Source organism: Pavona decussata, unplaced genomic scaffold (assembly GCF_977016875.1).
Source record: "Pavona decussata unplaced genomic scaffold, jaPavDecu1.1 SCAFFOLD_71, whole genome shotgun sequence".
Taxonomy (NCBI): Eukaryota; Metazoa; Cnidaria; class Anthozoa; order Scleractinia; family Agariciidae; genus Pavona; species Pavona decussata.
Genome location: NW_028145490.1, coordinates 892,501 through 908,922, shown reverse-complemented (window position 1 = coordinate 908,922; position 16,422 = coordinate 892,501). Strand labels below are relative to the sequence as shown.

The 16,422-nt window shown below is 39.4% G+C and overlaps 2 protein-coding genes across 2 annotated transcripts; both read right to left on the bottom strand.

Moving 5' to 3' along the window:
- Positions 1-379: 379 nt before the first annotated feature.
- On the bottom strand, positions 380-7,588 carry LOC146477204 (uncharacterized). Its single transcript, XM_085113653.1, has 5 exons — positions 7,021-7,588; positions 4,934-5,047; positions 3,273-3,414; positions 2,130-2,472; positions 380-1,490 (listed from the first exon to the last, which is right to left on the bottom strand). The coding sequence occupies exons 1-5, from the start codon at positions 7,155-7,157 to the stop codon at positions 1,429-1,431; spliced, it is 798 nt and encodes a 265-aa protein (XP_084969779.1). The 5' UTR covers positions 7,158-7,588; the 3' UTR covers positions 380-1,428.
- Positions 7,589-8,085: 497 nt separating this feature from the next.
- Positions 8,086-15,139, bottom strand: LOC146477203 (galactose-3-O-sulfotransferase 2-like). The gene is made up of 3 exons (XM_085113652.1): positions 14,928-15,139; positions 12,206-12,445; positions 8,086-10,783 (listed from the first exon to the last, which is right to left on the bottom strand). The coding sequence occupies exons 1-3, from the start codon at positions 15,095-15,097 to the stop codon at positions 9,448-9,450; spliced, it is 1,746 nt and encodes a 581-aa protein (XP_084969778.1). The 5' UTR covers positions 15,098-15,139; the 3' UTR covers positions 8,086-9,447.
- Between the last annotated feature and the right edge of the window lie 1,283 nt (positions 15,140-16,422).

Sequence of the window (16,422 nt, the reverse complement as noted above, 5' to 3'; positions counted from 1 at the left end):
CCAGGGGAAAAGGGAAAACCAATTTTACTGCATCATTGTTGGTCTGGTGTATACAATAGTCATTGATAAATAATACTAACAGTCCTAATTCTCTTCTCCTCGAGGAAAGCTTTTCAGCGATAATGTAAAAAAAAGAAAATCGTGGAATTTTAGACCAGAAACAACACCCAAGTTGCTCCACGCCGTACGTGGTCACACAATCGTCTGCTACAACGAAAACTGAGTTCGGTTCTGCCGAATCTAAAGTCTTCATGAAAGGAAACAAACAAACAAACAAAAAAAAAAAAAAAATGCAAACTACTTATTTACCACTTATAGTATAGCTTTATACTGAATTTATATTTTGATTCTGTTGTAAGAATAATCACCCCATGAATAATAAGATTAATTACTTTCTATTTTCATCATCGGAAACCTAAATTTACAGTTTGCAACATCCTTTATAAAAAAGTTCATTCTTATTAATCAGTAACTATGTTTTCCTGATAGCATTCTCGGAAAGAGACCAAGATGTTCTCTAGTATTAATTCTTTTTCGTGCGCTTAATAAATTTTGGTCCAATACGACCAGATTAGCAAGATCTCATTGCGTTTACACAGAGCGAAGCGACTAAAGTCACGTGATATGTTGTTTTTCCTACTACTTCGCCCAGTAGTGCCATTATCCCGTATCAACCCGCATCGCGCCAAACATTCTTTGGACTGCGTGGTATTCCAATTAAGATAAAATTTCTAGAACTAAACTAAAGGAAAAATGGCCACGCAGCGTAAGAGTTAATGATGCGAATACGATGAAGCACGCTGTACGAGATCCTTAGGAGCGGTTGGCCTGAGAGCTATTAACCCCTGATCCAGAACAACAACAACAAAACTACTATACCACAATAACGTCAAAGAAGTAACCACTGAAACCATTACTTAATTAACAAGTTTATAAAATGTGCGTTGTGGAAGCAGAGCCATTCTGCTCCTAATCGAAGCAAAGTGGCGTATGTTTGGGGTGGGGGCCCATCTTCACCGAAATGCGACATTTGCAGGTCACAAATAACTAATTAATAAATTAATTTTGTCATCATCCAGTCAACCAAATGGCTGGCGTAAATTGAAAATTCCTTTGTTGTATTCAAACTGTGGGTTTGAAAAAGCTCTAACTGTTTCCTTTTATATTTATCGCTGGGAAACGTTTTTCTTTCTTCTAACTTCGTTCTTGAATTCAGAATATAAGCTAAAAAAGCTAATTATCGTGATCCCAATTCTTCAAGATATCAACACGAAAACCGGCTCCATATATGCTTTGGTATGCCAATGTCCGGCTTTTGAAAAGCTGCCTCTATTGTCATTGTAGGACTGCACTCCAAATGTACTTGAAATCATTGAACTCAAGGCGAGGAGTGTAAACATTTTGAACCGCACGCTACAGGTCACTGTGCTATGATTTCACTGCTGGGCTTTTTGGAGGTAGCATCGGAGAAAACGCTGTTTCTTGTAATTCTGTTGAAGTCAAAGGAGAATTTTTGAAGTTAGTCGCGAGAATTACATTAAATTTAGATGCAGAACAAAATTGTAACGCTACAGTGTGCGGTTTCAATCGAGTATCAGGCAAAAAAGAGCTTTCAAAACGATATTTTTTTTACGAACTTTTGACTTAAAATTAAAGCAGCCGATATGTATTTTTTGACCTTCTTAGTGGGCCTGATTAGAAACAATTTTACCTTCCTTTTTGGTACATAAAAGTTATATTTTGTTCTTCTCTTCCTTATGCGCTAGAGCGTTAAAATAAGTCGTAAAACCAACATTAATTTCTCTGGCCAATCACAATAATCGTAAACCTGAATCAAAATTGAAGAGTAAATTTGTGTAAGCGGCGCTAAGCGCGGGAAAACGCGTGCGAGCAAGTCACACTTGGTTTTGGTTTGCTTTTTATTAGTTAAGAAAGTGGCGCGGGTTTTGCCAACCAATCATATGAAAACCGCTCTATTAAAGCAATACCGGTAATTGTAGCCTTCTCAAACTTTGCGAATGGCTGCCACACTTTATCCTTATCGTGTCTCCGCTAAAGATTTCGACTGTAGTTGGTTAAAGGCATCTGAGCATTTTTTGTGCTTTATAAATTGAACTTGTAATATATACCTCCGGATGAGTCTGTTCTATCAATAGCCATGCCTCTCTTCAGACGTTTCTTTGTCGGTGCCTCAACTCCACGATCAAAGTTTGGAGATTGTTGTTGATCAAACTCCATGGTAACTTCCTTGGTAACAGAATTTTCTTCCACTGACCCAAAATGTGACGTCAGCGTTATTTTGGGCGACTGTGATTGGATTGCACAGGATGTTTGAACAGTGGACAAAGGCGGATCTTTTTCAAGCAGTCGGTATTGTCCATTTTTTGTGAGTGTTGGCGGGCATGGAATGTTTATATCGGGATGGTTTTTAATTTGTACTTGGGAAGTACACTTTGGTATTGACGACCTTAGCTGTGAGGGAGAAAAAAAATGGATTATTTAATTGTAACAGTCTCATAGAAGTTGAGTTTAAGTGTCCTTTTTGTTTTCTTTTATCAGTAAAGGAAATAATCGCACGACTTTCTCGTACAATTCGTGATTAATAGGTACTCGTGGAATTTTGAAAGTTCTCTTGAAAACTTTCAAAACATTACGGGTACTTGCTAATCAGAATTGTACAAGAACTTTTTTTTATAGTATATTCAACAAAATCATCCTCAAAAATCATTGGCGTAGGTTTCTGGTTGGAGGCAAACCAGTTGGCTATTTACAAAGCGTGGCCTTAGATTTGAAAACGGGGCTACCGTGAAACAAATCCAAGTGGTCAGAGCGGGACTTGAACCCGGGGTCCCTGGATTACAAGCCCGCCGCCCTAACCAAAAGCCACGCTGCCTCCCTCCTGGATAGTTCGACCAAGAAGTAACGTGAATTTATATTTTCAAGTGAAATTCCTGTTGGCGTTGTTTTTAGCTCTCTGATTATAAACTATCGTTGGTGTTTCTAATTTCACAGAACTTGGCAACGGGGATCTGAAACAAATACAAGATTGACTTTCCGGACGGCCACCAGAAGTCCCGTGCATTTAGTCTAGAACCTTGGTGAGGAAGAAAAGTACACCAACTGAATGAAGAAAACGACTTGAGACTTCTGGTTGCCGACAAAAACATTCGGGTGTTCGTTTTGGGAAAAAGGCTTATTGACCACAACAAAGCGATTATTTGCGCGCGTATGATGCAATGATGATTTGAAAACCATAACCAATCAAATCTTACCTCTTGTTTTAAAAATGTTTCGCCTAGAGGGTGGTCTTTGAAATAATCAACCACGTCACCGATCGTCGTGAACCGTCTTGCGCCAACGTAATATCCGTGGTCACGTGTTAGGATGGCGTGATGGCAGACATATTTTCCCATGCTACAGGTGAGAAAGATAAGAAAATACTGAATATCTTTTGCTTTATTGTTGTTTGAAGAGAAACAATTCTGTTTGAATGGTGGCATGCGACCCTCTTAAGAAAAATAGTGCTTTGAAAAAGAACTCATAAATGATACTGTATTTAAGATGGGAAATTAAATAGTCACTGCAAACTTGTGATGGTAAACTCCAAAATCTTGCAATGCCGGATGAACTCGTTTTTTAACGCGAGAGGTCTTCACACACTTATTTTGACGTTCGTGCCGTTATGTTATCGAAGGAACACTGCGAACGTCTTTGATCAAGTGAAATGTAATCCGTCGTTCATTCGTAAACGACGTCAAAAGAAGGACGTTTAAAGTGCATTTGTTCATTCATTCTTTCATCAAATGCCAGTTTGCCAATTCAGAAAAAAAGCTGTCGTACGTATTGATCCCCTTTGATTGTTAATTAGTCCTCTTTGTCCTCTTTGATTGTTAATTAGGTTTGTAACAAGTTTATTATATCAAGCTCAAGGACGATGCGACATGGGAGAGGCAGGCACTAGTTTAAAAGTAAAAGTGAAAATTCTGCTTGCCACAATTCTGTACTTAAATTGGCGAGGATGCAACGGGAGCTATCACAAAGTTGACCCAGCACAAGTCAAAAATGTTGTTAAATAATAAAAGCTCTTTGTGATTGGCAACGGTCAAAGGCGAGGGAAAATAGAGAGTCCAATTTTTTACATCTCATTAAGAGTTTCCCAACGTTTCTGCCAACTTTTATTTCGACGTTCGCACTCTGTGCTCATGATTTTCTTCAATAATGCTGACAAATTGTAAGGCTTTAGTTAGCTGCGCAACTTCGAGTGAAGCCGTACCTAATATAAACGGCTGCGAAATATAGCAGGAATTGAACCTGAAGATTAAAAACCAGCGCAAATGGCGGCCAGTCGAATTTGATATGTACACGATGCTCGCATATAAACGTAAAACCAATCGGATAATAATAAAAAAAGTAATATTCAGCGTGTCAAGCAACTTACAGCACGTGGTGATACAGAAAGGAAGATTGTGATTTTTAAGCTAAGTCGCGAAACAACTAATATTAAAGATGTAATGCTCAACACGAAACGAGCGTGGTGATACAAAATGGACTTTACGGCCTGGAGGCTCCGCCCAAAAGGGATACCTTGAACAGGCTGGAGGTATAGAAAAGGGAGGGAAAACTGTCAAATAGGTATTTAAAAGGGTCTTTCAAAAATCTGAGACAGACCAACCCAAAAGAGTAGTATTTCTATTTTAGGTATGTGAAAGGGGTACCATTTTCTATTGAAGGTATTAATTAACGGTCACCTTTCCTGTCAAAAATGGCATTCAAAAGGGTAAGGGGCCTAGGGGCGCCGCCTCCTCGTATAAAACTTCGTTGTGAAAGTCTAGTGTCCTGTGAAGATCAGACGATTATGAACAACAATACAGGGCGTAAAAGACCATAGTGAAAGACCATAGTGAAAGACATGAAAGGAAAGCAGATTACTCACGATATTGATAGAAACATCTCTGACGTCATATCATGGGAAAAAATAAAGGCACCAGGCTCCGCTTTTGAAAGTAATTCTTCTGCTTCAATTCGGTTGAGCTTGAACGGGCTCCAGCTAAATATAAGGAAAAAAAAAAAAATACAAAACTAAACTCATATATCGCAGCTACTAAACTGAAAAAAAGGAATAAATCGCACCTCGAGCCTAACTAGTGGCCCATACGGTCGGAGTTTTGTAGCATGAAGCAACTAGTAGTATTGCTACTCCCCCCCCCCCCGTAGGGATACTACTCCATCGCAGGGTTACCCCCAGTAGTATGTTGCTGGTACCCATTTATACACCTGGGCAAAGAGAGATAACATCAAGCAAAGTTTCTTGTTTAAGGAAACAACACAGTAATGAAGAGACCAACCTAGCCTCGAACTGCCAACCCACCGATCCTCTAACGCGCTACCGAGCCTCCTCTTTTTCTTACTAGAGTGCCAACAGCAAAATGCAGACGCGTCAAATCTCGAAGGGTTTCGCAGTCGCCGGCTGGTGACCGCCATTCTGAAATTAAGTCAAACTTTGTGCAAATACAATACAATCTGACGCCAAATAATTTCCGTAAAAATGAATTCGTGAATTCGTTATTCAAAGCCTTAAGAGTTTGAGGTTTTTGTCGAACAATTTTTCACTTTGAGAGATTTATCGACGCTGGAAAGACCTGCAAAGTGCACAGTCTTATTTTCTGGTTGTACAGATAACCTCGCGGACGTTAACATCTCGTAAAATACCCGCGCGTATCATCTGTAAAACTGCATGCAGAAGTAGGGTACTAGAGTTTGTGGCGCCAAAATAAAGAACAAAGGAAGCCATGTTTTGCCAATGAGTGCACGGAGATTTCCGAAAATTTATCGCTACTTTAAGCAATTTTATTAGAACTCAATTTTCTTCCTGGCGATCAATGGATTTGTCAACACAGACACAGTTAATTTCAGCGAATAAATAGTCACCGATGGTGACAAAAAATTTACATTTTCTGTGTGTTTCAGCACCTGTAAAGATTTTTGAGCGGCCAACGCGAGCCATTCGTGAAAAACCCTATTTTATCTGGATAACAATTCATTTTAATTTAAAGATGCGTGTACCGCCAATAGAAAAATCACACAACAGCAGTTTACTTTTCATAATCACAAATTAAGCGAAGTACACCGCTTCTTCACCACGTGGTGTGAAAATTGAAAATTAGTATGCACATAAATTTAGATTTCTTGCAAATAAAGAAGCGTTGGAAGGGAAATATTCTGTTCGGATTCTGAAGGCGTTTTAGTCTGGTTGTCCAAAGGGTTTTAATGAAGATGGAAATAGTTTTCGAAATTAGCTTTTAAGTTAGACAAAGATATCATTAGCCACCAGGAAAGGGAAAAAAAGGGGAAACGACCGTGAAATTGACTGAGTCGCTATCGTAACAGAGCAGGTGTGTAGTTAGTCTAACGCCAGATATACAGAGAAGTGTATTCTATTTTCATTTTTCGTCTCAAATTGGCACCGGAATATAAATGTCGATATTTTTCTCAGTCCTACTGCCGGTTGACTTCAGTGTTCTTTTGTGAGTGCCACACTCTTACAGTCTGAATGCAGTTGTTTTGGGTTGGACTTGCCTCTCTGGTGGTTGCTTTATTTGCGCTTCACAAATAAAGCTTGTGAACATCATTTTAAATAAAGGTTTAATTTCTTTTTCTACTGTTTTGAAGTTTCTTGATTGCACGACCGTCTAGCATTCTTTGGCCAAGGTAGCGATGCTTCTGTTAATGATGATCTGGCGATAGAACTGCCGTCAGATTTGATCAGTTTTATCATTTTACTGAAAGGCAGATTACAACAGCTTACCGAGAATTTTGCCGTTAGAAACGACGCGCTTTAGTTATCGTCACCAACACATACTAGGTCAGCATTTCTTAGTGGATAATACATTTGCAATGATAAAACACGTTAAAGAATCTCACAGCGAGAACATTGAATTTAAAATACAACATAAATAGGCACCAATAAGTCTCTTGTAGCCAACAATACAAAACACGCTCGTCAGTGGAAAGTATACTTACATCGAAGCTTCTGTCAAGGTCTTTAACGCTGAACCTGTAGTCGTCATCGATGTATGCGAGGCAGCCGAACGCCGTGCATCTTGCTTCCAGTCTGAGCTGGGCACAACAACAACGGATTTGGAGCAGCCAGTTCCCATCTGCTTGTTATACCTGGGAAATCCTCATAATATTGCGTCGCCGAGTCTTTATTAGCAATGACAACGGTTTTTTATCCGGTCTCATCTTCACATATCTTTTCGATGAAAGGTTTACACTTGAAAATCAGACGCTTGAAATTGAAAACCTGGGACGTTTTAAGCGATCGCGCGCGATCGTGATTGAATGTCAAACAAACAACTCAAGCCAGAAATGGCAAGTCTTCCGCTGAAAGCGACTTCAGTTAATTTGCAGCTTGGCGTAGTGTGCTTGCGAGGAAGATATACGAACAATTAGATTTTGATATTTGCATTAAGCTCGTATTCAATGTGATTCATTTTCAATGACGCATCTGCGAAGCTCCAGTATAACAGTACAATAAAATGTCGACGAAAACCTCGTCATCGGAAACGAATCCAACAGTGGAGTAGTTCGGGTATCGTATTTTGCTCAATATTGTGGTCATCTGGATTAGCATTAAAATGGTTTCTATGGCAACCATGTTAATTAAAACGAATTAGCCCACAGGTCAGTTAAAAACGCCAATTAAAATCAGTGGAATTAAAAAAAAAAAAACTGGGAAATGTGATATTAACCCGAGGGTAATGTTTTTAGTATATGAACGAAAAAAAAAAAAAAAAGGGAAAAAAATCCTTTGTCAACTGGTGCAGGAGTGCAATTTCGTAATTTTAGTTCGAAAAGCACCAAGCATATTATATGAGGTCTCATTTGAGAGCAAAAGAAAGTTCGTAGTTTGATTTTAGGTATCCTAATTAAAAAGCGGCGAATCGAACAGATATATTTCGAAATTCGTACAAAATTCTCACCTGCGACGAGGGATACAATTTTCTATGCACTTGCTAACTATCTTATGAACCTTTGTTTTAAAGCTGCGCCCTTGTTATGATTAACAAAGCAAAACGGAAATTGAATCTGATTATAGGTTACGAAATTTCTGCCTATTATACGTTTCAAGAATATATGGGATATGAAATTAACTTTTTGGCGAGACAACAAATACAGTCTTAATTCATTGCAGTCCCTTGTGGAATAAACAATATATTAATTTTTTTTTCATTATTTGTATAGTGTCTACAATACGTCATCTCCGTTCTTAATCCAAAGAGACTTCGTTTTAAAATTCCTTAATTTATCCTACATTATTTATTTGCAAAACTTCTTCATTGCAATTGCGGGTAACTGTTTTAATAAACTACAATTTTCCCCGTATAATGTCGTGAAGAGTAACTTTCTGGAAATAGGTGGAACAATAGAAAATTCGAATTTGTCGACCTGAGTGGACACCGGTCGGATGCTCCAACCAAGAGAATGGGACGCCTTAAAAAGTTCATTTTCCCGCCAGCCTACCCCTCCGAAATACTTAAATCATTCGCAAACTTCATATAACAATCTTTCAATATTAGGGGTGGGGGCGAGGGGTAAGGGGTGAGAAACGCTTGCATAACTGTAATAACTTTACTTCGAGCACTCGCAGATGTCTGCTTTCGCACGATTTGGCTTTGTGTCCTATAATGACTTCTGGCCAAGATGGGATCCAGCGATAAGTCAACAAAACAAACAAACAAACTGGGAAGTAACGAAGGAACAAATGGGAAAATGTCTGGAGGCAGGTCACGGTGCAGTGAAGCAAAACCAAACCAAACTTGAAATTACTTTCGACGTTCAATTGAATGACGCTTTTTTGTGAAGAACGTTATTTTGTGATCTACGCACTTAATTATAAATATGAGTTCTTAGTTTGAATATCCATACAAACTCTTATATTACGCTTCAGTCTCCGTAAAAACAAAAAAGAATGCACCAGACAATCTCAGCAATGCCTATTATTCGGAGCTGATGGCCAGCCATTGCCCTTTATTAGGGAACACAAATTGTAAAATTCCTCACCGCGGAACGATTAAAAGAACCCACATGGATATTTTAAATGCTCTTCCTACGGGAACTCGCCTGAAAAAATGCATCACTATTACCAAGGAGTATGCTTTGCTGTAATTGCCTGTTGCACAACGCACAGAAGGAATGTGCCTGCAGATTACCGGCGGGCGTGATGTTTTATGGCTTTTGTGCAAAAGATGACGTTCAAACCACCGCGGCCCTTTTGTAAGATAAAGACGGGAGAAGGATGGCCTGTGATCTTTGAGGAGCGATCTGTCCACTTGGACAAATATTCTGAGCATTGGCCTCCTCCTTCTTTGAGGAATGGCTTGCGCTCATTGTGGAGTGGCCTAGGCTTTTTCGAAATACCTTGCTCACTTTAAGGGATGGGCTGAACTATTTGACCTGCTCAGTTTGAGGAATGGCCCGCACTCCTTGAGGAATGATCTGCGTCCTTTGAGGAATGGCCCAAGCTCCCTGAGGAATGACCTGCGCCCTTTGAGGAATGACCAGCGCTCCTTGAGGAATGACCTGCCCACTTGAAGGAACCGCCTGCGCTCTTGGAACAAAGCCCGGTATGTGAATCTTTCCATACGCTACTTGAGCTGGTTCCCTTGGAGACATCTCTTGAATTCGTCTGGCAATGACATTTTCCGATCCCTGCACCAACTGAGGCGCCTTGCCTGCAGCTCTCTGTTGCTTTTGGTACTCAGAATACGGGTGGAATTTACGACGAAAATAGTCAATGTAGTCTATTTCATTCGTGAGCATCTTTTGACACAAGTATTTGTTGAAAGCAGAGACCCTTTCATTTAGCTTGAAAGCTCGTATCTTCCCAGTTAAACGAAACGCAATCTCTGTGACTTCTTCTGGAGAAACGCAATCATCATACATCTCTTGATTTTTTCGCTTCAAGTCAGCGAGATCTTTATAAAAACCCGGACCATGTTGTTTTATTTTCTCCCAGAATGTCTTGTTAAAATGCTCGTAAAGTAACGCATCTGCTCGGTTCCAAACTCGTATCCTATTTTTAAGTTGCGGAGACAAACCTCTTTTAGAAGGGTTGTTTCCAGGTTTTCGTTGATTTTGTTTAATGTATATAACATCGTCTAAATCCCAACAGAATTCCCTCTTCAGAAGAACAAGGCTTTCGTCGAAATATTCCATTATTAAAACTAAAGCGAATTCTTTTTCAATGTCCTTAATTGCGTCTCGAATTCTATGTTCATTGTCTTGTATTATCGGCGACAAACCAAGATCAAAGAACATCCCGTTTCGCACCAAATTCATGGATTCGGGAAACGGCTTCGAAGTCTTTGTTAAGTTTAAGAGATATTCACGGGGATTTCTCAGAAAAACCTCCATGGGATTCGTGTAATTTGTCAAATTGAAAAAGCGATATAGTTCCATGTAGTTAAACGTTGATTCAAATTGATTAACTGGGTCACGCAGTATTGTGATATATTTGGTGTCAAAGTGCATCACCACATCCATCGCTGGTCTTTTGTAACGAGCATGGTTGCAGAGGATACTAGCTGGCTCTCCATTTAGACGCCACAGGTCTACATTCCTCCAGTGGAAATAACCCGGCCAGCCAAATCGGTACAGCTGCTGCTTCGGAAGTACTACTTTGAGTTCTCTAAGGTCCGCGTAACGGTTTAGGATATTCGTCAGAGTGCTGCTACCGGTTTTGTGGGTTTTGAGGAATGCGATACGGTTATGAGGATTGCAACTGTTGGGAAGAAGGAAATAAAAAATAAACAAACAAACAGACAAACAAATCAATCAATCAATCAATCAATCAATCAATCAATCAATCAACAAAACAACAACGTATTTGACAACAACGTCAACAATTATTATGACTGTTTTTCCGCCATTGGCGAATTTGTAAATATATAAATAAATAAACAAATTAAAGAAAGAAAGAAAGAAAGAAAGAAAGAAAGAAAGAAAGAAAGAAAGAAAGAAAGAAAAAAAGAACAACTAAAACATTATCAATAACAAAAACAAGAACAACAAAGTCAATCGACTTTAAAGTTATTTAATGACGTCAACAATTGAAATATTAATAATTTGCATTGATGGAACAGAATTTGTTCTACTTCATAGATACAAGATCTACTCAAGCTGATCGAATGCATCCTAGACCTTGCTTTATGACGTGCAGAACAGTACATCCATGCGAGTAGGATTCCTTTGGAGATACTAGAGAATTACAAAGTAAAATCGAGATGCAGTAGAATATTGAAAACTGTTACTTCCTTCTCCCCCTTCTTCCCACAATCCGAGACCCTGGCACACGCTAAGCTTTAATACAGAGTTTAGCAGGCTTATTTCCTTAATGGGCCTTTTGAATTAACTGGTCACATGGTAAAAATCCACCATACTGGATCGCAAAAAAGGGTGGCATCCTCCACTGGAACATCAAGAACAAAGGGAAGTCACGCTTGACAGGTTGGGTTCCTTCGTGTTCGAATCTACTGCGTTCTTTAGCCATCTAGTATGGCGGATTTTGTACCATGTGACCAGTTAGTGCAAAAGGCCCATTGATGTTATTAATTATAAACTTTCTTTCGTTCATTCTGCTATTCGTTTATAGTTCGTTCTGGTCATTTAGAAAATATTATTTATTTAACCATTTTGATAAGCGAGTATTCGATTAAGCAGGCTTGTATTTATCTATTCAACAACAACAACAACAACAACAACAACAACAACAACAACAGCAGTAACAACAACGGCAACAACAGCAGCAACAACAAAAACAACGACAACGGCAAGACAGAGCCTTCAGGGCCGTCTGCAACAACAAGGGTGCTTCGTATGAAGAGCTCCTGAATATGGCGAAACTACCTTTACTAAACTTAAGTTAAGTTAAGTTAAATTGAGAAAATGGCTAGAAGGCTGCAGGGACATTGCAATTCTCCTGTACAAAGTCAAGCAGTACGTCTTTCTCCCTTGTATTCAGGAAATTTTAAATATTCAGATTTTACAGTCCCTAAGTTAAATACGGTTACATATGGAAAGCACAGTTTAATCTATCTCGGCCGTTTTCTGTGGTCTAAATTATTCTACGATCAGAAATTCCAGTTATTCACAAGTTGTTGTTGTTGTTGCTAACTCATCATACATAGTTTAACAGAATTCTCACCTTAATTCATCATACTGATTAACGCCAGCGTTTGTAGAAGTTTCTTGGTTTTGCTCTTGGTCCTCTAACGCTTCATCATCTTCTTCTGCAGTCTGTGTCTTGACATCCTTCAGCAATTCCTCAAAGTCACGGTCGACAGCACGAGGATTCTTTCGATAAACCTCTCCGTGCCATGACATATCGTTGGAGTTCTTTTGTGAGTTGGACGACACAACCTTTTTCATAAACGCACGCTCAGATCTGCAGAGGAAGCGTACCTGAAGGTTATCTATCTAAAAATGTCACTAAAACAGCATGGAGCAAGTAGCTGGTTGTAAGCATAGTGGCAACGTGGTACACATGAAGGACAATCGGTGGTCAGAGAGGGTATCTGTTTCAACTGGAGCAGGAGAAACGCTCTTGAGACCATCTTTCAACAAGGTTGGGAGTGGAACAAGGTGAGGGGGGGGGGGGGGACGCTTCAGGGCTTTTAAGTAGGAGTTTACGGTATGTGCGTAAGACCTTTCTTAAGGTTGAGTGTGCCAGGAAAAGGAAAGGGGTAAACTGAAATCTATTAATAATGCAACAATAAGTTTCCCTCTGTAGATTGGATCATTCGCATAGGTTATGTTAGGTCAAATCTAAACAATACAACGAAATAATACTTTTTCTAAAGCTGAGCTGATTCAAACCAATATGGTCGTATTTATAGTGTTCATTCTCTGGATGTACTCCTTAATTATCGAGACCGTTCAAATGAAAACTATAGAGCTGTACATTGCTGTGTTTGTTGCTGGTTCAATGACTTTTAATGTGTAGCGCAAGTTAGTTAGAACTTCTGAGTATATGACTTAGGGGGATGGATAGGGGTGTGACAATCCGCCAATCCGTACAAATCTTGAGCCGAATCCCCCGATCCGCAAATATGTTTGCCATAATCCGAATCCGCTGAACTTTAGCTTAAACGTGAAACCCCTCACATGTGTGGCTCATCGAAAATATTCCAGTTTCAAAAGAAGAGAAATCATCAAAACGAGAAACAAGCACATGCAGCCATGAGCAGTTTGTCAGTTTGTCACAGTTTGCTCCGTCAGTATGAGTATACAACCAATCAATACACTCAATACACTCAAGTTGCTGGCTTCACAGGTACTTGCAACCGTAACAAGCGACAATATGTTAAAGCTCCTCACGAAAAAGCTTAAGAATAACGAACGATGAAGTCCAACATCGCCATAAAAAATGAGCGAACAGGAAATCCGGTCCAAAAAACTGAACTCCAAAAATCCGTAATCAACTGTATTTGCAGGATCCGCGAATCCATTGAAATTATGGATTGAATCCGTAATCAGAACGATTTTTTTTTAGCAAATCCGCTGATCCACTTTCTATTCACCACCGTCATATATAGATGAAATCCTGGAAAAGCTTTTGAGAAGTTCTTATTCTACGTTCCAGCTGTGCTGCTGTTTATTATGCCATACAATACAAAATGATTCGAACATCCGATTCTCTGGATGAAATCCTGAACGATGAAATAAATTAAACCTGCTGTTGTGTTAATAAAAGTAGGTCTTTTCTATTGTGCTCTTTTCCTTTCAAATGCAAATTTCCGAATCGTTTTCGCAAACACTGATGATTGTTTTCAGAAAGGGCCTGCCGATCCCCAGCTGCGTCATTATCTCTCATTTCCCACCCATATAATTGTAATCTACTGCGGCTTGAGTAAAGGTAAGAAGTGCGAATGGGTGGCAAAATCTTCTTTTTCCTTTCAATTGTGCGCCGATGCCTTTCTCTTCAATTTCTCATCAAAGCAGTGAAATCAATAGCCTGATTCTCAGACGGTCCAGGTCTTTCCCTTCTTGTGAGGCCGCGAGCGACCTGGACCGTCTAACAATCAGGCTATGTAATTGATGCCTTATTCAAGACAAAGGAAAACAAAACCGATAACCATAACCATAACTTATAGGGACACGCATCCCCACTCAGTTAAACCTTTGGACTTCCTCCGTTTCCCGGCACATAATATCCCTTTTGTGCTGATCAAGCAGCGGCATAAGACTTCCCCTCGACCAGTTAATTTGAAATTCTTTTACTTCTCGAATTATGAAAAAATTATCCTGGTAAGGTTTAATGGTGGTCATCATAACTGGAATATTCTGGTGGAGAACTGATTACAACGGATTGATTTATTTGAGCTATCCAATTTTTCTTCGCCAAGCAGTGCAGCGCACCAGCTTTCAAACATCTACGCGTTGGACTGGAAAGCATGGTTATTGCCATAAACCAAAAGGGGTCTTTGTTATAAGCGCCATTAACTGAACCTTGACACGCGTTTATGCATCGATGAATTCGATAGCAAGATATCAATTGGCTAATTACAATTTTGATTTAAAATGTCTATAAACCAAAATGAACAACTAAGCTGATCTCAAACTCATTAAAATTACTAATTTCACTGGCCATGGAATCGATAGGCTAAAAAAGCACGGAGAGTGTGACCCTATAAGAAAATAAACAAACCTTCCATTGTGAAGTTAATAAATAGTCTATTATCTTATCAGGTCACTGATGGGATGTCTCATGCTTGAATGAAAGACCAAAAATATTCACGGTGTAAAGCGTACGAGATCTAATTCTTATGTTTTTAAAGTGTCTATGTAAGAAGTATTCAGTGTCATGATTCCAGATATGAGGGAAGTTCTTAATTTCTACAGAGCAAAGCGCCACAGTATTTACTTACCCAAACGAATGGGTGAACTTCGCTGCGAAGAATTCAGCGTATCTCGACAACGTTTCAGACTGGAGTCCGATGAAGTTCTTTTCCTTAATTCTCGGAAGCAGTATTATAGCTGTAAAACACATCAGGCATAAGGCGAGGAAAGATAACAGCAGAAAGCGGATGAACTTCATTTCGTCTCTCTGATTTTTGATCGTCCACGAATTGATGCAGATCTCGGCTTGAATTACTGTCACGCTTAACGATCGATTTCGGGATCTAAACCAGCTGTCACCCTCGCAACCTGTGCGGAGATTTCGTCAAGTTGAATAAGTCACCGGTTTGTTAACAAGTACCAGCTGGGTTTTTATTTCTTTGCATTGAAAGAGAAATCTCTAAGAATTTAAGAGGTCGGCTTTGTTTTGCACTTTACCGGCAAATTTTACATAAAGATATCGTCAATTTCTCATAAAACGTTAGTTAATAACAAATGCGATTTGTGTGTTTCGATTGGCTGTCTTGAGAACAAACTATTGTCGGCTTGAAAAGTCACAAGTCTCGAAGGAGTAAAAAATAAAAAAAAAAATAAAAATAAAAAAAAGGAAGAAAGGAATAAAAACAAGTAAATAAAAAATTCATAAATGGAATTAATTACATGAAATAAGCAAGCAAATTTGCGGTGCTCAAGAAAAATTGTGCCCATTACATTGTTCTGTTCTTCCCATATTCCCTAACAGAACACACCGCGAACAATTTAGCAACGCAATAGCGCTCCAAGGGTTTTAGAAGAGAAGAATCGATGAAATGTCATTTAACTTGTTTTGGTATAAGGATAAGCCTTTTAAAGAAACGTTCTTAGATTATTTCTCCCAGTACCTCACGGTCAATTCTTTTCGGTGACGTATACGCCTTTTGGCTCCGACCACGTGACCCGAAACGGATTGACCGAGATGAAAAAGAGAGAGGTCTAGGAACTAGCCAGGAACACGCTAATTGGGATGCGGAGACCAGAAACAAATCGACGATTCATCAACTACTGACGATCAGCTCACTGGACAATACTATTGGTAACTCTTGAATAGTGCAGGGACCTCTTGTACAAACAGCAGCAAAGTGTAGCCGGATCTTTGTGTAGATCAGGATCAGCAATGTTGAATGAAACGTAAAATTAAATGCAAGGCTGTTGGTGTCGGGAACTGATAACTTGAAAGACTTCTACGATGAGCGCAAGAACATGATCGGCTTACATGATTTTCATAGTCCACGCCCTAGTCGGCCATATCATCGGCTTCAGCAAAACAGGAAGTAGCCTTTTGTAGCCGATCAGGAAGCAGAAGCCTAGTCTTCTTGTAGCTTCTGTTGTTCTTTGTAGCGAGCCAGTAGCGTACAATGCAATTGAGATTGTTGAGACAGAGTAAATTGTTTTAATTTTCTGTTGACTTGGTCTTGAATCAGTTACAGCGTCGCTGTCATTTGAATTTGTGTTTTTCGAATCTTAGAATTACAGCGGTTACCAATA